The sequence below is a fragment of the Mobula birostris genome, chromosome 14, assembly GCF_030028105.1.
Source record: "Mobula birostris isolate sMobBir1 chromosome 14, sMobBir1.hap1, whole genome shotgun sequence".
NCBI lineage: Eukaryota > Metazoa > Chordata > Chondrichthyes > Myliobatiformes > Myliobatidae > Mobula > Mobula birostris.
The window spans coordinates 64890389-64914953 of NC_092383.1; the positions used below are offsets into that span (position 1 = coordinate 64890389).

Here is a 24565-nt window from a genome sequence, read left to right on the forward strand (position 1 = left end):
TGCTTTCCTTTTAATTAATTTAATCATTTGAAGTTGCAAAACATAACAGCACAGTTTCAGTGCGGTCGCCCAGCTTCTTTCAAAGCAACGAAACAGACTGCAAATTACTGAACGTGGGAACCCCACTGACATTTAGCCTAGTGTTGAGAAGCTGATATCACTGCATCAAGCCCATCCACCTCATTGAAAGGTGAAAAAGCAATGAGGTAGTGAATAGTGGACTGCTAATGTACACTCTAAAATTGTGGATGAAAATTGTTTCACTGTAATTAAATAAAGAAATAATTTTATTTATAGGTTTAAATACATTTTAATAACTTTTGCAGTATTTGTTACGGCTTTGAACTTGCAGTTCCTATTTCCTTTCAATGAGCATCATAAATGTAGAGTGTCCTCCTACTTCAAAACATCCACCATTGTTCCTGTACCCAAAAACACCAAGGTAACATGTCTGAACAACTGGTGTCCTATTGCACTCACCTCAATAATAAGCAAAAGCTTTGAGAGGCTGGTCAAGGACTACATCTGCAGCATGCTACCACCCACATTGGACTCCCTACAATTCGCCTGCTGACACAACCAATCGACAGATGACGCAATAGCCACAGCTCCACACACCATGTTTTCACATTGGAGAAGAAGGATGCTTATGTGAGAATGCTGTTCTTGGACTACAGTTCAGCATTCGACACCATAATTCCCTCCAGGCTCACTAAGAAGCTCAGAGACCTCGGCCTTCAACTGCCTTGTGTAGCTGGATCCTGGACTTCCTGTCAGATTGCCAGCAGCCGGTAAGAGTGAGCTCCCTCACCTCTGCTCCTCTGACCCTCAACACAGCTGCTCCTCTGGGCTGTGTCCTAAGCCCCCTCCTTTACTCTCTGTATACCAATGACTGTATCACCACCCACAGTTCCAATTTACTAATTAAATTTGCTGACGACACTACACTGATGGGCCTAATCTCAAATAACAATGAGGCAGCCGACAGAGAAGAAGTCATCACCCTGACACAGTGGTGTCAAGAAATCAACCTCTCCCTCAATGTCGCAAAAACAAAGAAGCTGGCTGTGGACTACAGGAGGAATGGAGACAGTCTAGCCTCTATCAACATCAATGGATCTGGGGTTGAGAGGGTGAACAGCTTTAAGTTCCTCGGCATAAACATCACCGAGGATCTCACGTGGTCTGTACATACCGGCTGTGTGGTGAAAAAGGCACAACAGCGTATCTTTCACCTCAGACATTTGAAGGAGTTTGTTATGGGCCCCCAAATCCTAAGAATTTTCTATAGGAACACAATTGAGAGCATCCTGACTGGCTGCATCACTGCCTGGTATGGGAACTGTACTTCCCTCAATCACAGGCCTGTACAGAGAGTGCTGAGAACAGCCCAGCGCATCTGTAGATGTGCACTTCCCACTGTTCAGGACATTTACAAAGACAGGTGTGAAAAAGGGCCCAAAGGATCATTGGGGATCCAAGTCACCCCAACCACAAACTGTTCCAGCTGCTATCATCTGGGAAATGGTACCACAGCAGAAAAGCCAGGGCCAACAGGCTCCGGGACAGCTTCTTCCACCAGGTCATCAGACTGTTTAATTCATGCTGACACAACTGTGTTTCTGTTATATTGACTGTCCTGTTGTACATACTATTTACTACAAATTACTATAAATTGCACATTGCACATTTAACCGGAGACATAGCGTAAGGATTTTTACTCCTCATGTATATGAAGGATGCAAGTAATGAAGTCAATTCAGTTCAATTCAATAAGTCAAAATTCTTTATAGTTTTATGTAATGGCTGGAAAGGAAGAGAGAGGTGCTGGGGATGTGGTCTGGGAGCCAATGGGGCAGTAACCCTAAAAAGGTTGGGAACCACTGCTCTAAAGCAATAACTTTCACATTTTTTCAGGAATGTCCCTTTGGCAAAATAGCTCACGCACATGACTTCACAAGTTCTTCAATCTGCAGGGAAGTGTTTAGTTAAAGGTGTCACGACAGTAATCTAAATCTTATCATCCTGTGACCCATCCGAACCACTGCCATAGAGAACACAGATGAAACTTCATGTTTTCATGAGAAAGTTGATGTGGATATTCAGTGAGCTGGTTAATGAGTGTGGGCACGTGGCCAAGTGGTTAAGGCATTTGACTAGTGACCTGAAGGTCACGAGTTCGAGCCCAAGCCAAGGCAGTATGTTGTGTCCTTGAGCAAGGAACGTAACCACACGTTGCTCTGCGACGACACTGGTGCCAAGCTGTATTGGCCCTTGCCCTTCCCTTGGACAACATCAGTGTCGTGGAGAGGGGAGACTTGCAGCATGGGCAACTGCTGGTCTTCCATACAACCCTGCCCAGGCCTGCGCCCTGGAGAGTGAAGACTTTCCAGGCTCAGATCCATGGGTCTCGCAAGACTAACGGTTAGTGAGTGGTTATCTCTTGGAATTGTGAATGGAAGTAGCCAGATCAGTTGCTCAGTCAGCATGAATTCAATCAGAAATGATCATAGGTAGAATTTATTTCCAGGCTAAATTGTCTTCTTGTGCAATTTGAACATATAAATAGGCACTTTGGGATCCAATGTTTGTATTTTCATACACCTACAGTTACATGCTGTTATGAGTCAATTTTGGACCTAAGGATTATGTTTTCGAACTACAGTAACACATAAAGATTCAATGAAATGCAATCAACAAAAATAAAAATACTTTCAAACCTCTTACTAGCTCTTTCTTCAGTTAGTCCTGACGAAGGATCTCGGCCCGAAATGTCGACCGTACCTCTTCCTAGAGATGCTGCCTGGCCTGCTGCGTTCACCAGCAACTTTGATGTGTGTTGCAACAAAAAAAAATCATATTTATTTCAAAAACAGCAATTTTCCAAACATTTTGGGGTTCAGAGCCACAGTTTTAAGAGCGAAATCAATGAAGTTTAGACTACTTTTAAATACATTAATACCACAAAAGAAAAGTCAGATTGTGTTGACAATTATTCCCTGGCAATGCTTGGAAGCTCAGATGTCCAACAGTATTTTTGCCTTTAGTTATTTTCTTTCAGTCTGTAGCAAATGAATGTAATTGAGTGATGTAACTTCTGGAGACTAACAAATGTATGCGCGCAGAATCAATAAACAAAACATATAATAGCAATTTCAAAAACTGTGTTCGTAACAATTTAGTTGGGTTGGGTTTGTATTCAACTGTAATTAAGTCGGCGGTCCTGCAAGTATGATGAAGCAAGAGGGCGCTCTCTGCAATTTGCAATTCTAATTTCTGCCAGATACTAGAGAACTTACTAAGTGCTAAAACAATCCACGAAGGCATTTTATAAAATGAATGACTGTGCAAAGAGCAATTAGAACATTATTAACACAATAATTTAAAACGAATTCTGTAAACATATTGCAAGCACGTGGAATATACAGTACATTTCAATAGTCTGAAGTTCTGTTTGAAGGACGTTGCATTTGACGATATAACTAAATCATCCTGTTCCCTTCTGAATATACAAAAGATCCATCCATAGATTATACATTGCACCAGAGCTTCTCTATTGACTGGCAGAACACAGTTTCCTTACAATGTAAAGATGCACTTTCAATATAGAACATAGAACATAGAATAGTATAGCACAGTACAGGCTCTTCGGCCCACAATGTTGTGCCGACCCTCAAAACCTGCCTCCCATATCTGTGGAATTCTCTGCCACAGGAAACAGTTGAGGCCAGTTCATTGGCTATATTTAAGAGGGAGTTAGATATGGCCCTTGTGGCTAAAGGGATCAGGGGGTATGGAGGGAAGGCTGGTACAGGGTTCTGAGTTGGATGATCAGCCAATATCATACTGAATGGCGGTGCAGGCTTGAAGGGCCGAATGGCCTACTCCTGCACCTATTTTCTATGTTTTCTATATAAACCCCCACCTTAAAATTCCTCCATATACCTGTCTAGTAGTCTCTTAAACTTCACTAGTGTATCTGCCTCCAACACTGACTCAGGCAGTGCATCCCACGCACCAACCACTCTCTGAGTAAAAAACCTTCCTCTAATATCCCCCTTGAACTTCCCATCCCTTACCTTAAAGCCATGTCCTCTTATATTGAGCAGTGGTGCCCTGGGGAAGAGGTGCTGGCTATCCACTCTATCTATTCCTCTTATTACCTGGTACACCTCTATCATGTCTCCTCTCATCCTCCTTCTCTCCAAAGAGTATCATTCTCAGTGTCATAGCAGACAGAGGGAAATATCTGGAAACTTGTCATTTGCAGAGCCTTTTAACAAGGGACATATTAAGGAGGCAAAATAATAAAAACATGCTCGTGATGTTCTAACAGTCTTCAGAGGTTCAAATAAACCATGGATCTCACATGGATTGCTACCAAACTAAATACTGTGTATTAAATAACTGCAAACAACCTTCAATACTCTTCTGTAAACCCTGCGGTATTACTGAGCTTCACAATTGGCATAACCATCAATCATACCCTTTCTTAAGTGGCATCATAACTCAGCTACCAGCTGTCATTAACACTCACTTCAAATTAAAGGCTGCTGCTCTATTTTGGGATCTTGCCAAAGTTGATCCAACTCATGGAGAACTGAGGTGACTTTGGTGGTGCTTCTACTGAGTTACAGCTTTGTATCCAAAGCAGCTGTCAATCTTTATACGTTGAGCCATGAAAACTCATGAATTATTACTTTAATTTACTTACTCTCATCTATAGACAGAGAAGCACTTTTATACATAGATGCAGTGTTTTATTCAAATTGCAGTGTTCTTGGATTTTCAAGGATAAAGCTAATTAAAGACTAGAAGTTTCAAGAGTCTGTTGTTTTCTTATGGTTCCTGTCTATCCCCTTCAGAGTCAGACCAAACCACAGATACTTCAGTCATATACAACCTATAGACACTCTCAAATGAGCAACATATTTGCATGTAGTGCATAATTAAAGGGTTAATTGTTAAGAATTTCTAGAAAGTACGCCAAGAAGGTCCAGGCTACAAGTCATAGACAATTCCAACTGAAAACGTTAGCTTCAGTTTTTCCTAATTCAATTGTGGAGTGCCACAGAACTCTAACTCAAAGCACTTCTAAATATGGACTTGACGAAAAATAATAGTAAGCCTCATTTGCTTGGCATGTCCTATCATTGGATTCCGTAAGTATCAAAACCTGTTAAGTCCACAACTGCAATTACTTCTACAGTCCACAGAAGGGCATCAGTATCATATTCAAACCATGAGTGTGCATACCAGCCCCGTTGCTTTCCAATATGCAGTAAGATATTATCAACCTCTTGAACAATCAATTTTGACAGAAGTGGCAATTGAAATCTAGATATTCTTCACAATATCCCTTTTCCATAAACCAAAGCATTCTTTAAAGGAAGTTCCTTCTTATGTTTGAATGTGAAGATCATTTTATGTTATTTGAAGATTTCAAAAAAGATTATTTTGAAGCAGAATGATAACAAGACAACACTGAGCCCTGAGAAAATGGGCAAAGTTAAAATAAATTGACTGAATTAAAAACCATCAGAGATGTGAACTCTGAATTTCATCATGACGTGGAGAAAATAGGTAGGTTTTTGAATTGGACATCCATTTTACATCCCATCTGATTTTATTATTCATTGGTAAAGGTGAGGAGGATATAAAATAGGCATTTTACACAAACTCATTCCATTCCCATTGGGCTACTTAAAGTGAAACATGAATTGCAGTCTTTTTTAAATTAAAATGATATTTCTCCAGTTCACTCTCTCTTCTTGTACTCTGGGAATAAGCTCTCTGATATTTCTCATTTCTAATGCCAAGATTTGCTTCCATGTACACCTTTTTCCTCAAGAAACAGAACCTGAAGAAGAGGAAAATAACATTATAGAGTATGTATCTTTATATTATTTTCAATTATTCTAACTGTTAACTGAAAATATACACTTATTGAAGGTAATTTGATTCAAATCACAACTCAATAACTCAGTTATTAATAATATTTGATAAATATAAGTCAGAGTACCTAGATTGTTTTTATCACTGGTCATTAAATTTGCAGTTTGACATGCGTTAATTGTGTTATAAAGTGAATCTAATTGCTTATGAGTTTTTTTTCATCTTCAGGGATAATTAAGATAGCTATGGTCACAACAATCCCAGACTCCATTTGGGTGTTGTTTCCATGCCATATAACCTTATATTCTTCAATTTCTTCTATTCAACATTGTTAAATTATAAGGTAATTCTAACACTGCTGCCTGACCTCAGTTATCAATAATTTGCTTTTATCTTGTGCCTTTACTATAGCAAAATGTCCCAAGACATTTCACAGCTTCATTGATTTACAGAAGCTGATATTGGGAGACCTTGGTCAAAGACATAGCTCTAGGTAGTCCTCAGGTTGGAGAAACAACATCTCATATACCGTCTAGGTAGTCTCCAGCCCCTTGGTATGAGCATAGAATTCTCCAACTTCCGGTAATTCCCTCCCCCCTCCCTTCCCCTATCCCTATGTCACTCTGCCCCCTCCCCCAGCTGCCTACCACCTCCATCATGGTTCCGCCTCCTTCTACTACCCATTGTGTTTTCCCCTGTTCTTTCTTCACCTTTCCTGCCTACCACCTCCCTGCCTCCCTTCCCCCACCCCTTTATCTTTCCCCTTACTGGTTTTACACCTGGAACTTACCAGCCTTCTCTTCCTGCCCTCCCCCCACCTTCTTTATAGGGCCTCTGCCCCTTCCCCCTACAGTCCTGACAAAGGGTTCCAACCCGAAACGTCGACCGATCTTTTCCACGGATGCTGCCCGACCTGCTGAGTTCCTCCAGCGTGTTGTGAGTGTTGCTTTGACCCCAGGATCTGCAGATTATTTTGTGTTTAGCTTATAAAGAATACCTTAAGAGAAATTGGGAAAGATTTAAAAAGGGAATTTTAGTGTATCGGCCAGATGAATCTGGAAGTCCCAGCATAATAGAAGCCAAACATCAATAAATTTGGGTCACTCCATTTATTATTAAGAAATGGCTGGCAGTCAAAGATAATTATAGTGCTGAAGTCTTTTGCTCTGAAATTGATTGTACCTCCAGCCACTTTGTAGCAGAAGGGATATCGTATTGGCATCAAGCTACAGAAATTGCCCAATGTGCAAACTGCCCAGCTGTGTCCTATCTAAAAAGAGTATCACAAATTCAGTCCAAATAGTTACCACCCTGTTAGTGTTAGTGTCAAAGAAATGGTACAGGTAATGGTAACGGTAAATGTGCTGTCCAGTGACACATTAACCTGCTTCCAGAACTCGGCTGAGATTACACAAAAAAAAATTAGAACCAGGCATCATTAAAGCACTAGCTCGCAATGGACAGAAAAAAAAAATCACTTTAGAGCTGAAACCGACTTCCTGTTGAAGCAACGTATTGGACCAAGTACATCAGTAAAGTATCTTTGTCAAATTGAAGTCGTTGAAAATGAAAGGGAAACATTAAACTGCCTGGATATCACATCTCACTGAAAGGAAAGCAGAGGCAGTCACCCATTTACGCTAATCATACATTCCTCCCACTTTTTACTTCCTTCTGCATTCTCATCAACTCCATCTCCCACAACCTAGTTTCTACCACTCACCTAAACACTAGGGGTAAGTTTGCAGTGACCAATTAACCAACCAACCTATATGTCTGTGGAAGGAGGGAGAAAACTGGAATACCCAGAGGAAACATGCCAGGTCACAGGGAGGATGTGCAACTGCAGACAACACCCAAGGTTAAAATTGAATACATGTCTCTCACACTGTGAGGCAGCAGATCTATTAACTGCACCATCATGTATTCTGAATAACGGAAGGTGATATTGGACCTTTCTGGATTATTCTGTAAAACAATGGAACTTGCACAGGGAATGGCTTCTGTATTATTGGTGAATGTGATGACATCATTCCTCATACAACACTACTTTTGGAGCATTGCAAGAAACTGACACTATATTGAACACTCCTGGGGCTCATTATCATTCCGTGCCTAACTACGACATTTGCCTGGTTCCCAACATCCTAACAGCTTTTACTAAGCTGCATAGACCACATCCCTCTTTCCCTGCCCCTGGCAACATTAATCTGCTACAATCTTCCTCCCGATTGAAAACACCTTTCTCTCAGCCTCCTCAGAAATACCTGTTTTCCAAATTCCCTAAAAAAAACTGCCCTTGATCAATTCCATGTCCCCATCCCCAATTACACAACTTCTAAATTCCCCACATCTGCAGACAAGCTGTGCTTGCTAATTAATAAAAGATCTATTTGAAATGAAGAGTGAATTTCCACTTTTATTAACTGGAGAGAGTTGGAGTCAAATAAAGGATGATCACTAAGAGGATGCTCTGTCAGGCTGTTTGCAAGGGCTTTATTTTGTATTGTTTCAGTATGGTTTAGAATATAGATTAATCAATTGTTGTCAAATAGATGCTGTGATGATCAGAAGGAGGCACTCTGCAAATACATCCCTGAATCCACAATCACATCCCCGAATCTACAATCACATCCCTGAATCTACAAACACATCCCTGAATCCACAATCACATCCCTGAATCTACAATCACATCCCTGAATCCACAATCACATCCCCGAATCTACAATCACATCCCTGAATGTGCAAACACATCCCTGAATCCACAATCACATCCCCGAAACTACAATCACATCCCCGAATCCACAATCACATCCCTGAATCTATAATCACATCCCCGAATGTGCAAACACATCCCTGAATCTACAAAAACACCCCTGAATCTGCAAAAACATCCCTGAATCTGCAAACAAACTGTGTTTGCAACACTGGCCAGTTCTGCATCCACACCTAATCTCAAATCACTAACTGGAGCTTTTGGGTCTCTGGAGATATCAGCAATTTTCAGAAGAAAACCAACAACTGGAAGATTCTAGAACATCTAGGCAGATATTACTTCACAAAGACATTTATCATTCAGCTTCAATTCAAGAATGTGTATGCTGTCCTGGTTGTTGTGGCACATTTATACCACAAATAATGCATGTGTTCCTCTTGAATACCTAATGTTTGCAAATTCAGAGATGCTAATATCAGTTATTAGATGAAGGAACATAGAAAGAGGTATTGATTCCAGAATAAGAAGTTTCCTTAGAAGTGAGATTGAACGTGCTGGGGATACATTCATTTGGGCTTTAAAAATATTGAGAGATCATCTTTTTAACCATATAACAATTACAGCATGGAAATGGGCCATCTCAGCCCTTCTAGTCCGTGCTGAACTCTTACTCTCACCTAGTCCCACCGACCTGCACTCAGCCCATAACCCTCCATTCCTTTCCTGTCCATATATGCATACCAGTCCTCTATAGTTCCAGTGATTCTCATCGAGTGGAACCATCCTCTCAACAACTACCACTTCAGCCTTTCAGAATATTACATTTTGTTCTGAGAAAGGCTGAGGTGGTAGATGTTGAGAGGATGGTTCTACTAGATGACAATCACTGGAACTATAGAGGACTGGTATGCATATAAATGTCATGTTGATTATGGCAACGTGGAGAAAAGTGGATACAATCATTGAGCGCGTGCAAGGATGACATTGCTAGATTTTTGACACTTAATAAAAGCAGAGGATGGGCAGCTATAGGACATAATGTACGTGATCAACTATAATCTAACTGTACGATAGAACAAGCTCAAGTAAACCAATGGCTAACTTATACTTCTACTTTCTATTGCAACACACACAAAACGCTGGAGGGACACAGCAGGTCAGACAACATCTATGGAAAAGAGTTAACAGTCGTTGAAGGATCTTGGCCCAAAATGTCAACTGATTATTCTTTTCCATGGATGCAGCCAGACCTGCTGAATTCCACCAGCATTTTGTGGGTGCTCCAGCATTTACAGACTGTCTCATGTTTATGATTGTCTGCTTTCTATTTCTTATGAGATAACCTAATGACCTTCTTTAATGTTCATTATCAACTCCTCAGGCCTCTCACCTCCATCAGCATCCTGCAGCTAGCAGAGAACTGCAAGGTTTAAGTGGCCCAACCACCTAGCCAAAAAAACATGCATCAGAAAGTGAATCACCTCTTGTACCTCAACCTTCCCACCTTCTGCTGAGCCTATCAGGCGTATGATTCCTCCTCCACAGCACACGGTAGCTACAGCGTGTACAATCTACAAAACTTGCCAATACTTTTTCAGTAAATACTTCCATCATTATAACCACAGCTAGCTGTAAGCTCAAAGTCACTAAATTCATGGTATGCCTCCAGCTGTGCCTTTGCTTCCAAACCACACAGTATCTGGTGAAAAGTGGAGAAATACTAGGAAGTATCCAAGTGATTCTTCATTTCTAGCAGCAAATTCCTAGATTTTCGTGTCTAACAAAATAGTGGAGAGATCCTCATCATTAAGAATGTCCTAGAAAGCTGCTCTAAGCATCTAAAGAAGGAATAACTAATAAATGTTGTTCTTACCAATGAGGTCCTCATCCTATGGGTGGACAAAAGTACAGAAAATGACTGATTCTACAACAATTTTCCTTCTGCTGACCATCACAAATGGTGAATACAAACAAATCAGAATCAGTGTCAGAATCAATATCATCAGCTTATGTCATGAAATTCATTAAATTAGCAGCAGCAGTACAGTGCAATGGATGATAATATAGAAAAAAAAGTAAATCAATTACAGTAAATATATATATATATGTATATTAAATAGTTCAATTATAGAATGTCCATTTAGGAAGTGGATGGCAGAGGGGAAGACGCTGTTCCAGAATCGCTGAGTGTGTGCCTTCAGGCTTCTGTACCTCCCCAATGAGAAAAAGGGCATGTTCTGGGTGATGGGGGTCCTTAATAATGGACACTGCCTTTCTGAGGATTCATTCCTTGAAGTTGCCTTAGATACTATGGAGGCTAGTACCCAAGATGGAGTTGACTAATTTTAGATTAGATTAGATTATGAGCACACTCAGTCCTCATTTATTGTCATTTAGTAATGCATGCATTAAGAAATGATACAGTGTTCCTCCAGTATGATATCACAGAAACACAAGACAGACCAAGACTAAAACTGACAAAAACCACATAATTATAACATATAGTTACAACAGTGCAAATCAGTACCATAATTTGATAAAGAGCAGACCATGGGCACGGTAAAAAAAAGTCTCAAAGTCCCGATAGCCCCAACATCTCATGCAGACAGTAGAAGGAAGAAACTCTGCCTGCCATGAACCTCCAGTGCCGCAAACTTGCCGATGCAGCACCCTGGAAACACCCAACCACAGCCGACTCTGAGTCCTTCCGAAAACTTCGAGCCTCCGACCAGCCCTCCGACACCAAGCACCATCTCTGCCGAGTGCTTCTAAACAGGCCCTGGCCACCAAGCAACAGGCAAAGCCGAGGATTCGGGGCCTTTCCCTCCGGAGATTCTGAATCGCACAGTAGCAGCAGCAGCAAAACAGGCATTTCAGAAGTTTCACCGGATGTTCCTCCGTGCTTCTCACGTCCGTCTCCATCAAATCAGGATTGCGCACGGCATCCTACTTGACAGATTACAGGTATTCATTCCAGCGTGGCCACGCGCGCTGCGTCACGCCACCATCTTCTCTTCTATTTATAATTTGTAATTTACTAATTTTGCAACTTTCTGTAGCTTCTTTCTACTCTGTGTAGTACCTCCCCGCCCCCCCATATCAGACAGTAATGCAGTCTGTCAGAATGCTCTCCATGGTACATCTGTAGAAGTTTTTGGGGGTTTTAGGGGACAAATCAAATCTCTTTAAGCTCCTAATGAAGTATAGCCACTGTCTTGCCTTCTTTGTATCTGCATCGATATGTTGGGACCAGGTTAGATCCTCAGAGATCTTGACACCCAGGAACTTGAAGCTGCTCACTCTCTTCATTTCTGATCCCTCTCTGAGGATTGGCTCATGTTCTTTCGTCTTACTCTTCCTGAAGTCCTCAATCATCTCTTTGGTCTTACTGACACTGAGTGCCAGGTTGTTGCTGTGACACCACTCAACTAATTGGTATATCTCACTCCTGTATGCCCTCTCGTCTCCATCTGAGGTTCTGAAAAAAATGGTTATATCATCAGCAAATTTATGGATGGCATTTGAGCTATACTCAGCCACACAGTCATGGGTATAGAGAGTAGAGCAGTGGGCTAAGCACACAACCCTGAGGTGCACCAGTGTTGATCCGTCAGTGAAAAGGGGATATTATCACCAATCCGCACAGATTATAGTCTTCCAGTTAGGAAGTCAAGAATCCAATTGCAGAGAGAGGTACAGAGGCCCAGGTTCTGTAGCCTATCAATCAGGACTGTGGGAATGATGGTGTCAAACGGTGAGCAATAGTCAATGAACAGCATCCTGACATAGGTGTTTGCATTGTGCGGGTGATTAAGAGCCATGTGAAGAGCCAATGAGATTGCATCTGCTGTAGACCTATTGTGGCAATAGGCAAATTGCAGTGGGTCCAGTTCCTTTCTAAAGCAGGAGTTGATTCTAGCCATGACCAGCCTCTCAAAGCATTTCATCACTGCAGATGTGAGTGCTACTAGACAATAGTCATTAAGGCAGCTCACACTTCTCTTCTTGGGGACTGGTATCATTGTTGCCCTTTTGAAGCAGGTGGGAACTTTCGACCATAGCAGTGAGAGGTTGAAAATGTCCTTGTGTACTCCTGCCATTTAGTTGGAACATGTTTTCAAAGCCTTACCAAGTGCTCCATTGGGGCCTACCACCTTGCAAGGGTTCACCCTCCTGACATCGGCCTCCGACACAAAGATCTACAGTCACTGGGTTCAGCAGGGATCTTCACAGCTGTAGTTATATTCTCCCTTTCAAAGCGGGCATAGAAGGCGTTGAGCTCATCTGGTAGTGAAACATTGCTGCCATTCATGTTATTGGGTTGCACTTTGTAGGAAGTAATGTCCTGCAAACCCTGCCTGAGTTGATGCATATCCAATGTTGCCTCCAACCTTGGAATTGTTTCTTCGCTCCTGGAATAGCCCTCCGCAAGTCATACCTGGTGTTCTTGTACAGACCTGGGTCGCCAGACTTAAATGCCACAGGCCTAGCAGACTACGAAACTCCTGGTTCATCCGCAGCTTTTAGTTTGGGAATGTACAGCAAGTTTTCGTAGGCACACACTCTTCCACACAGGTTTTAATGAAGTCATTAACTACTGCAGCATACTCATCCACGTTCGAAAATGAATCCCTGAATACAGTACAAAACCAAATCGTTGATCTAAATCACAGTGAAACAACACAAAAAGGTTTACAAACAGCATGTTGCATCTTCCTTGTACATCCCCCTGTGATCGTCTTCCAATTAACTTTGTCAACTCAGATTAGTACCAGTGGAAAACAATACTTTATCTCCAATATATCTTTTATCCATTAGGTTCTCAGGAAGCATCACGGATTTATAATGAGAGATTGTAATTGGTGCTGCATCACGAAATTTATCTCTATACGTTTTTTACAAGATGTTTACAGGAGCTAACAGTATCCATAATTGGGCAATCCCGTTCTTATACCTGTTCGTGAATGATTCCAGCATCTTTCAACGTTGAATCTGATCTTTGCAGCAGACTGGCCTCGTCATTCAAACCTTTCTTCCACAACCGAACATCATGGTGAACATCAAGCATTTTCTTTATTTCCATTTCAACAAAGCCTTTTCAAAAAGTAACATTTCCTCTGTAATGACTGACATATTGAAATGAATTTTACAAATCACTTTATATCTTGTAATTTTTTTTCTTAGTCTCGAAAGACTCTATGTAATGTTACGAGCAAGGTCAAAACAACCAAAACAACAAGTGGAATAAATTCATCTTAGAATATAGCTGAGAAATAAGTGGCAAATTCTTAAAATAAACTAATAATCATTTGTTACTATTTTCAGCAAAACTGTTTGCTTAATTTGTCCTGTGATGCTGTGTCAAAGATTTGTCTTATCAGTTTTATTTTTACTTTCATGTGCACAAAGGAAGAACCATTTTGAAAGGCCAACACAGTCATAATAAAACTGCCAGCTGAATTACTGCCTCTAATCTGACTATTCTTCAAGAAAGGAAAATATGTGCAAAAAGCTTGGTCCGATGCTAATTAAATTAAAAGTCCCAACAAGCCAGCGGTTCCATAAACAGCTTCAGCTTGCCAATAGAGAAAAGATTGTGGCACCACAGAAGGCTTAAGTGACTGTGCATGACATTACTAAGGAGAAACCTCAGTGATGTGGAAGTGGTTACCACAGACTACTTTGGAGGCCAAGTTATTGGGTGCATTTAAGCCACAACTGATAGGTTCTTGATTAGTGAGGTGGATAAGGGTTACAGGGAGAAGACAGGAGAAGAGAGTTCAAAAAAGCAACAATAATATCAGACATGTTTGAGTGGTGAGCGGACTTGATGGGCCAGCTGCTCTAATTCCACTTCTAGTATATTTTATGGTCTGATGGAAATATGGGCATCGTTATTTCTTTGGTTGAGGAATTAAAATATTTCCTGTAGAAGGAAATATCTTAATGTTTTAATCTTTTAATATTTTAATTCACTTAAGTCTCATATAAAAGCACATTCTGTTTTCATTTCAGATTTCCAGTTGTACATTTTTAAACATTTTCTTCTCTACTGCTGACATCTTAGTGCGGTCAACATTGCTAACTTTAAATAAAAACATCAGTTATTTACTCCAAAACATCCATACAGTGTTTCACCTTCTGCAAACTGATATTAGCATTGGTTTATTATTGTCACATGTACACAGAAAAGCTTGTCTTGCAAACCGTTTATACAGATCCAAGTCATTACACAGTGCATTGAGCTAGAATAAGGTAAAACAATCACAATGCATGATAAAATGTAAAAGCTACTGGAAGAATATATCGCAGGTAAACGATAAAGTGCAAGATCATAACAAGGTAGATTGCGAGGCCAAGCGTCATCTTATCATAAGTGGTCAGTGGTAAGTGCTTTCAGGCTTTTGCATCTTCTGCCTGATGGGGAAGGTGAACATTGTGAAAAGCTGAATAACAAAAAGATCCCTGTGGAACATCAAGATTTAAAGACGTCCAGCTCGAATAAGTCCTTTCAACCACTACCCTCTGTCTTTGATGCGCGAGCCAGTTCTGAATCCAAACATCCAATTTGCCGTGGACCCCATGTTTCGTAATCTAGTAGATTATCCTCCTAAGAGGGACTTCGTCAAATGCCCTACTGAAATCCATGCAGACAACACCCACTGCTCTACCTTCATCAGTCTCTCATGTCACCTTGTCAAAAACTCAATTACATTGATAAGGCATGATATGACATGTACAAAGCTATGCTGGCTCTCCCAAATTAGGCCATGGGATTCCAAATGCTCATATAAGCTTAAGGTAAAAACCTTCAGGGGAAAGTGATCATAATATGATCAAATTCACCCTGAAACTTGAGAAGGAAAAGCTAAAGCCAGATGTATCAGTATTACAGCGGACTAAAGCAAATTCCAGAGGCATGAGAAAGGAGTTGGCCAGAATTGACTGGAAAAGAACACTGGCAGGGATGATGGTGGAGAAGTAATGGGTGAAATTTCTGGAAGCAATTTGAAAGGCACTGGATATATACATCCCAAAAAGGAAGAAGTATTCTAAAGGCAAGATGTCACAACCATGTCTAACAAGCAAAGTCAAAGCCAAAGAGGGGGCATATATTAGAGCAAAAATTAATGGGAAGTTAGAGGATTGGGAAGCTTTTAAAAACCAACAGAAGTCAACTAAAAAAGTCATTAAGAAGGAAAAGATGGAATACGGAAGTAAGCTTGCCGCAGTATTAAAGAGGATACCAAAAGTTTCTTCAGAAAAGTGAAATGTAAAAGAGAGGTGAGAATGGATATCAGACCACTGGAAAATGATGCTGGAGAGGTATTAATGGAAACAATGGACAAACTAAATAAGTATCTTGCATCAGCCTTCACTACGGAAGACACTAGCAGTATGGTAGAAGCTCCAGGTTGTCAGGGGTCAGAAGTGTGTGAAGTTGCCATTACTAGGGAGAAAGTTCTTGAGAAACTGAAAGGTCTCGAGATAGATAAATCACCAGGACCAGATGGTGTACACCCCACTGTACTATAAGAGGTGGCTGAAGAGATTACGGAGCTATTAATGTTCTTTCAAGAATCACTAGATCTGAAATGGTTCCAGAAGATGGGAAAATTGCAAATGTCATTCCACTCTTCAAGAAGAGAGAGGGGCAGAAGAAAGGAAATTATAGACCAGTTGGTCTGACTTCAGCGGTTGGGAAGATGTTGGAATCAGTTGTTAAGGATGTGGTTTCAGGGTACTTGGAGGCAGATTGTAAAATAAGCTGTAGTCAGAATGGTTTCCACAAGGGAAAATCTTGCTTGAGAAATCTGTTGGAATTCTTTGAAGAAATAGCAAGTGGTATAGACAAAGGAGAATTGGTTGATGTTGTGTACTTAGATTTTCAGAAGGCCTTTAACAAAGTGCTGCACAGGAGGCTGCTTAACAATTAAGAGACCATGGTATAGTTCTATGTACTGATCCATGTTCTAAGTTCATCACCCTTACCCATAATACTCCTAGCGTTAAAATATACACACTTCAAACTCTCCAATTCATCATACCTGTTATTCTGATTTTGCCTTTCAGTACTTTCCCTGACATCTACCTTCCCTTACTGACCTCCCTTCCCTTACTGACCTTTGGCTCCAGGTCCCAGTCCCCTATGAAACTAGTTTAAACTCTCCCAAAGTAACATTAACAAAGTAACAAAGTAATCTCCCGGCCATGATATTGGTTCCCCTCCAGTTCAGGTGCAAGCCGTCCCTCTTGTGCAGGTCACCCTTTCCCCAGAAAAGGATCCAATGATCCAAGGACTTGAAACCCTGTCTCCTGCACCTTCTACTCAGCCACTCGTACATCCATGCTATTACCCCATTCCTACCTGCACTAGCCCGTGGCAATGGGAGTAATCCAGAGATTACCACCTTGAAGGTCCTTCTCTTCAGCATCTTTCTTAACTCTATAAACTCACTGCATAGGACCTTTTCCCCTTTTCTGCCTACGTCATTGATACCAATATGCACTATGACCTCTGGCTGTTTCCTCTCCCACTCAGGAATATCCTACAGCCACTCCAATATGTCAGGGACCCCATCTCAAAGGGAACACACCATTCCGAAGTCTCTTATGTGGCCACAGAATCCCCTTTCTATCCCCCTAACTATTGAGTCCTGTATAACTACTGCACTGCCTGACTTTACCCTTCCCTTTGAGCCTCAGGGCTGGCCACAGAGCCACCAGCATGGCTGCTGCTGCCATGATCCAGTAGGTCAACCCCCCCCCCCCCCCAGGAATACCCATGTTGAAAATGACCATGAATTTAACTTGTAATATTACCAGATAGTGAAATATAGGGAAGAATATGCATATAAAAAATTCCATGTACACACTATGCCATATCCAGGTGCCTTTCAGAATGATTCTTATGCTTCCATTACTCCTTTCCATATATTTGTTACTTTACAATGTTAAATGCTACCTTTATTGGTCTCAATAGGTATCATTTCTGCTTTTCTGATCCAGTGTTATTTTCAACATTACTTTTCAATAGAATTGTATACACTGTAGCTTTATAAATGACCTCACAAATATTTATTTTAAAGGTGGAAAGAATCAGAAGTAAATTCGTCTATGATCACCAGGGAAAATTGCTGCCAGTGACATAAACCTGCCCACATTTAGGCCCATTGATTCATTGTGTAGAAGGGAACATAATCAAAGGTTAATATTCTTCCATGCATTCTATAATAGCAAAGACAAATATTTCTCACAATTCACACCTCTGACAAAAGTAATCATTCTTTTGACTCCTTTCTGTACTGCCGCCAATATTGAAATACTTTCTTTGTAACTTAGAACTTGGCACAGGACACAAACTACATTCCTGTTTATATTTCCTAATGAAATTAAGGGGTTATGTTGATCCATCAAGTCTATACCAGCTCACAGAGAAATCCCGTTTCCCAACTATTCTTTTTCAGTAACATAATTCTCCACATCCTTTTCAACTGTGGCTATGATATTGGACTGGTAAACCAGAAAGTGTGATGTCATATCTAGTAATCCTTGGTTAATGTCTGTATTGTCATAAAAGCTGAAATAACGCCCTTTAGTTGAGTAAGTGTGCTACCCATGTCTATTCTGTCATCAGGAGACTCCTAGCTGAAAAACGTGGCCTAACTGGTTTTACTAATTTCCTATGATCAAATAAATAAAGTATCTTTAGCTTTAAGGTACTATTCAATTAATTGTGCCAGCCAAAGTAGTATCTAAAAATTGGATTACTCTTCACTGGGACTGAAGTTGAACTGTCTGCTTCTCCAGCCAGTGACCCTTTATCATTCAATTCTCTCATTTCTTCTTAAGAAATCTCTTCAGATTTAGGATGATTGAAATCTGTAATGACAAATAAGCTTCTACTGTACAAGACTACATTCTACTGAAATTTCTAAACCTGTTTCCATTTATGTAAGATGCAGGAAATCTGTAGAGGTTTAAAGTCTGTTTTTGTTCTCAATATATTCCACTAGAACGCCCTGGAACTGAGGTAAGTAAACATATAAGGATTTATAGATTGCAGAGTGCTGCTTGAGTTTCAAAGTGGGGTCTTACTAGAAAATCTCTCATAGTAAAATTATCCCTTTCATGAAGATATAAGCATGACAAACAGCTTTGTATGTTTGCCAACTTGACTCTGATTTCTAAATTTTCCATAGCCTGCAATCAACTCTAATCACAGTGCCTAGCAGAGATTTCTACTTGATGAGAGTCCAAAACACAGCCCCTCCAATCTCCACTCCTGTTTGAACGTTCAAGCATGGAAATGTCTCAATATGCTGACAAAAGATCAAAGAACAAAGCCGTGTTAATGCAGCTTTTAGAGTACATGCTTACAGTAGATGCTGGTACTCAGGCATAACTTTCCTAGATTTTTCTTTTGAAAAGACTATTTTAAATCCTGAGCACAAGAGTTGGTAGCTCTAATTCATGGTTTGATTAACATATGCAAGAAGTCAGGAAGCTAATGCCTCTTGTTAGTCTGTGAGTTCTCCAAAATATTTTAATAATAATTTCTTTTCCAAATTAATTATGCTGTTCTTACCGACAGAATCAGTTGTCCTAAAGTGACTGAAAATCATTGGATTTTTCTCATTACATCTATATACTACCAGTTGAATGCATTGGCCATCTTCCTTCTGAAGTTCTTGTGCATTCCTATTGCTGTACAGCTGGAACAATAATTATATAAGAACAGTATTAACAAACCCAGTTATTCCTTTCTCTTTGCTAAGGACCCAACCAATAGAATGTAGAACAGTCACAAAAATGTCAAACTGAGAACAGAAAACTTACGTGCTAAGTATATCACAGAGAAAAAATAACTTGCATTTACTGTATAAACATTGCTCTATGTTCCCAAGAAGTCTTAGCACTCCCCATACAAAACTAAGCCATGTTTTCATGGCACCCTTCTCATTACCAAAGTATTCCAGAATATTTTGCAGTCTATTTAGGTGCTATAGTTGTCTTGTACTAAAATGGATGTAAAAGCCAATTTACACAAAAATAGGACCTGCAAACAATAGAGAACAAAGTGACTATGAAACCAGTTTTGCCAACATTAAGTGTGAGTTCATTTTTTCAAGATACCAGAGGATTTTATTGCTCTGCCTTAAATAACGACATGAATTTTTCATGAAGGGTTTGCTGCATTTTCTTCAAACCGAAGGAACGGGTTGTGAGTTGAAATTTTTGGGACAGGGCATGTTGTAGGTGGGACATGTTCTGGCTACCTGGGAAGAATTCTGGTAGTTCCTGGAATTAGCAAAAGGATTATCACTCCAAAGCAAGTTTCAATTAAAGCTGACAGCACAAACTTGGCATTGAGTTTTTCCTTTCCAGAACTCAATTTTTGTATGTTGACAATGTGGCATCTTGTACTAGTCTTTATCTGGATAATCAATTCCCCACTGAAATAAGGGAGCAGCCATCCATCTACCTGCAGCTAGGCAGACTTCCGACCTGGAAGACCACAACCTCTGCAGATCGGAAATAACTTCATCACCTCGGGGTCAATCAACACTGGCGCACTTCAGGGTTGAGTGCTTAGCCCACTGCTCTACCCTCTCTACACCCAAGACGGTGTGGCTAGGCACAACTGAAATATCATCTATAAATTTGCTGACGACACAACTATTGATGACTAAATTTCAGATGGTGACAAGAGGGCATACAGGAGCAAGATATATCAGCTAGTTGAGTGGTGCTGCAGCAACAACCTTGCACTCAGTGTCAGAAAGGTCAAAGAACTGATTGTGGATTTCAGAACGGGTAAGATGAGGGAACACACACCAGTCCTCATAGAGGGATCAGAAGTGGAGAGAGTGAGCAATTTCAAGTTCCTGGGTGTCAACATTTCTGAGGATCTAACCTGGGCCCAACATATCAATGCAGCTGCAAAGAAGGCATGGCAGTGGCTATATTTTATTTGGAGCTTAAGGAGATTAGGTATATCACTAAAAGCATTCGTATGTTTCTACTGATGTACCATGCACAGCATTCTAACTGGCTGCATCACAGTCTGGTATGGGGGGTGGGAGTTGCGGGGGGGGCTACTGAAATGGATTGAGATAAGCTGCACAGAGTTGTAAATTTCTCCGTCATGGACACCAGCCTCTATAGTATCCAGGACATCTTCAAGGAACGAAGCCTCAAAAAGGTCAGGAAGGAGGTACAAGAGCCTAAAGGCACACACTCAATGATTCAAGAACAGTTTCTTTCCCCCTGCCATCCGATTTCTGAATGGCATTAAATCCATGAACACTTTCTCACTATTTATTTTTAATTTTGCACTATTTATTTAACTGTTTAATATATATATGCTTACCATAACTCCGTTTTTCTCTATTATTTTGAATTGCATTGTACTGCTGCCACAAAGACAACAAATTTCTCAACATAAGTCAGTGATAATAAACTTGTTTCTGATTCTGATTCTGATCGAGTCACATTACTGAACTCAGACTTGACAATAAATTCCAAAAGCATTTACAATATTTTGGTTTTAATTCAGATTTTCCACCCACATGGCATTTTCTTTTGCAACCTCAGATAATAATCACCCTACTCCCATTCATATCTCCTCTGGATCGATGCTTTGTTTCTAACCACCCATCTTTCACTTTCATCCCACTGGCCATTTGTTTAATTTTTTCTTCCTTCCAACCTATCATGGTCTTTCTTTCTTCACCTCGCTTCCCTTTTCCTCATTGATCATCTCTAACCTTTCAGAATTCTGGGGAAAGTTGGTAGGTGGGGTTACCGGTGGGTAAAGGAGAAGTAGAAGCTTAGCATCTATCCTGAGGAATATATTAAAAGGTATTATTAAAGGTATTTCAAAAAAAATTAAGGTAATTAGACAAAATCACTTGTGAAAAAGAAGTTATATTTGACCAATTTTTTTGAGTTCCTTAAAGAAAAACTATGTCCAGGGAACTGACAAATGAACTACACTTAGATTTCCAAAAGTTTGATTAGATGCTGAAAATAAAAACTTGTGGTATAGGAGATAAGATTTTGGCATGGATAGAAGATTAGCTGGCTAAACAGAGAGGAAGCAAAAGTAGGTATTTTCTGATTGATGAAATCTGTTGGGCTACAGCAATCATTTCTGGGGCTTCAACATTTTTACAATTCACATACGTGACTTGGATGAAGACACTCAGGATATGATTGTTAAAGTTGCTGTTGAAACAAAAGAAGGTGGATGGCAAGGAGGGCATTATGAAATTATAAAGATAGATTTGGTAAAGGGAATTATCCCATTGTCTTAGAAAATATTAAAGAGAAGCATTTTATTTTAAAGGCAAGAGCATACAAAGCTCTGATGTGTGATACTTGTGCATCCTAGTGCCCAATTTGCAGAAACTAGAATGAGGATACAACAAGTATATAGGCAAATCAACAGCATGATTATTAGGGTTAAGGAACCAAGAAACCTTGTCCTGCTTCTAATTTCTATTTTCATACAATTGTCTATCATCAAAGTCAAGTGCCATTATTTCTTCCCACCATGGATACCTCCTGGAATTCTGTGTACTTCCAACATCTTCTGATTTGATACAACTAACAATTATCAGTGAGTCTTGTGTTTCAGCCTTTCAGGTTGCAGAAAATCACCCTAACCAGAAATCTGAAATACAGAATAAAATTCACTCTCATGAAATTTATGTGAAAACAATCAACACAACTTTACTCAAGTTTGTGCTGTTGGACATATGCGCAAATGACTCAGCTTCACCTTATGGAAAGTGACCATATGGTCCATTTTGTAGGAACACAATCACCCAATAACATGGAGGTCACCTGTGTATAGTGTGATTAATTTTATGCAACAGTGAGCTGCTCCCATTGAGATTACACAAACAAATCAGATGAATCAATACAAAGCCAAAGTACCGAAACCCCTACTGAGTTGGTTTAATTCTAACCCTGAAAAACATAGAAACATAGAAACATAGAAAATAGGTGCAAGAGTAGGCCATTCAGCCCTTCGAGCCTGCACCGCCATTTATTATGATCATGGCTGATCATCCAACTCAGAACACCGCCCCAGCCTTCCCTCCATACCCCCTGACCCCCCTAGCCACAAGGGCCATATCTAACTCCCTCTTAAATATAGCCAATGAACTGGCCTCAACTGTTTCCTGTGGCAGAGAATTCCACAGATTCACTACTCTCTGTGTGAAGAAGTTTTTCCTAATCTCGGTCCTAAAAGGCTTCCCCTCTATCCTCAAACTGTGACCCCTCGTTCTGGACTTCCCCAACATCGGGAACAATCTTCCTGCATCTAGCCTGTCCAATCCTCTTAGGATCTTATACGTTTCAATCAGATCCCCCCTCAATCTTCTAAATTCCAACGAGCACAAGCCCAGTTCATCCAGTCTTTCTTCATATGAAAGTCCTGCCATCCCAGGAATCAATCTGGTGAACCTTCTCTGTACTCCCTTTATAGCAAGGATGTCTTTCCTCAGATTAGGGGACCAAGACTGCACACAATACTCCAGGTGTGGTCTCACCAAGGCCTTGTACAACTGCAGTAGTAAAATTTAGTGGAATGCATTTTCTGCTCATACTTACCTCTAGATGGCTCACTTTTCTTTTTCTTACTGGATTTCTTTATCTCATAGAACTCTCCTGAATTAATTGATTCTTATCACTATACTGATTTCTGGGGGGAGTCACGCAATAGTCGAGGGATAGAGTTTAAGAGTCGCGATGTAATGATGCAGCTCTACAAAACTCTGGTTAGGCCACACTTGTAGTACTATGTCCAGTTCTGGTCACCTCACTATAGGAAGGATGTGGAAGCATTGGAAAGGGTACAGAGGAGATTTACCAGGATGCTGCCTGGTTTAGAGAGTATGCATTATGATCAGCGATTAAGGGAGCTAGGGCTTTATTCTTTGGAGAGAAGGAGGATGAGAGGAGACATGATAGAGGTGTACAAGATAATAAGAGGAATAGATAGAGTGGATAGCCAGCACCTCTTCCCCAGGGCACCACTGCTCAATACAAGAGGACATGGCTTTAAGGTAAAGGGTGGCAAGTTCAAGGGGGATATTAGAGGAAGGTTTTTTACTCAGAGAGTGGTTGGTGCGTGGAATACACTGCCTGAGTCAGTGGTGGAGGCAGATACACTAGTGAAATTTAAGAGACTACTAGACAGGTATATGGAGGAATTTAAGGTGGGGGCTTATATGGAAGGCAGGGTTTGAGGGTCGGCACAACATTGTGGGCTGAAGGGCCTGTACTGTGCTGTACTATTCTATGTTCTATGTTCTATGTTCTAATAGAGATACTCTTTATTCCTGTGCCATTTGGTTTCTACCTGCCTTTAACTGGTCACTTTCCTTTATAGTGTACAAGGGAACTGGTGTTTTAAGTATAGTGAAATTATGTTAAAACATAGATTTTTGGCTTCTTTCCTGATATAGGTTGACTCATGCCTTTTATTAATTTAGCAATGCCACATTCCTTTGTTTGTTTGGCTTGCCAAAAATACATCATCTGCCATGTTGCTGTTATTCTCAAACTTTAATTACTGCTGTTCATGATGGTTGTTCCATCTTCTACATTGCACTTGCTACTATTTTGGGCTTTACTTTAGACTTTAATTCTGCTGGAGCACCTACCTACCAATGAGTCAGTAGCATTTCTGCTTATCGATCCTGACACAACTGCCATATATTTCTAAAATTTTCCAATTTTATTTCATTATTTATCCCAACATTTCTTTTGATTACGTGAAGATGTGGGTATTATAATTTAAAGACAGAGTAGATTAACAGAAGATTTCCTTGTGGAATTGAAAGTCAGGAACAGTATTGTTGAAGTAAGTAACACATAACTGCTTATGCTGGCAGGAGAGATTATAAAACAGATGACTGAGATTAAAGAACCAGACAT

The 24565-nt window shown here is 40.3% G+C and overlaps 1 protein-coding gene across 2 annotated transcripts in view; it reads right to left on the reverse strand.

The window, feature by feature from the left end:
- Positions 1 to 5604: 5604 nt before the first annotated feature.
- LOC140209938 (gametogenetin-binding protein 1-like) overlaps positions 5605 to 24565 on the reverse strand; it is a 34894-nt gene continuing 15933 nt past the window's right edge. For both annotated transcript variants that reach the window (XM_072278617.1, XM_072278618.1), the window contains exons 4-6: positions 19200 to 19326; positions 13566 to 13705; positions 5605 to 5860 (exon numbers count right to left, since the gene is read on the reverse strand). In XM_072278617.1, the coding sequence (XP_072134718.1) occupies positions 5810 to 5860; positions 13566 to 13705; positions 19200 to 19326 (318 nt within the window). In that variant the 3' untranslated portion in view covers positions 5605 to 5809. The remainder of the gene's footprint in view (positions 5861 to 13565; positions 13706 to 19199; positions 19327 to 24565) is intronic.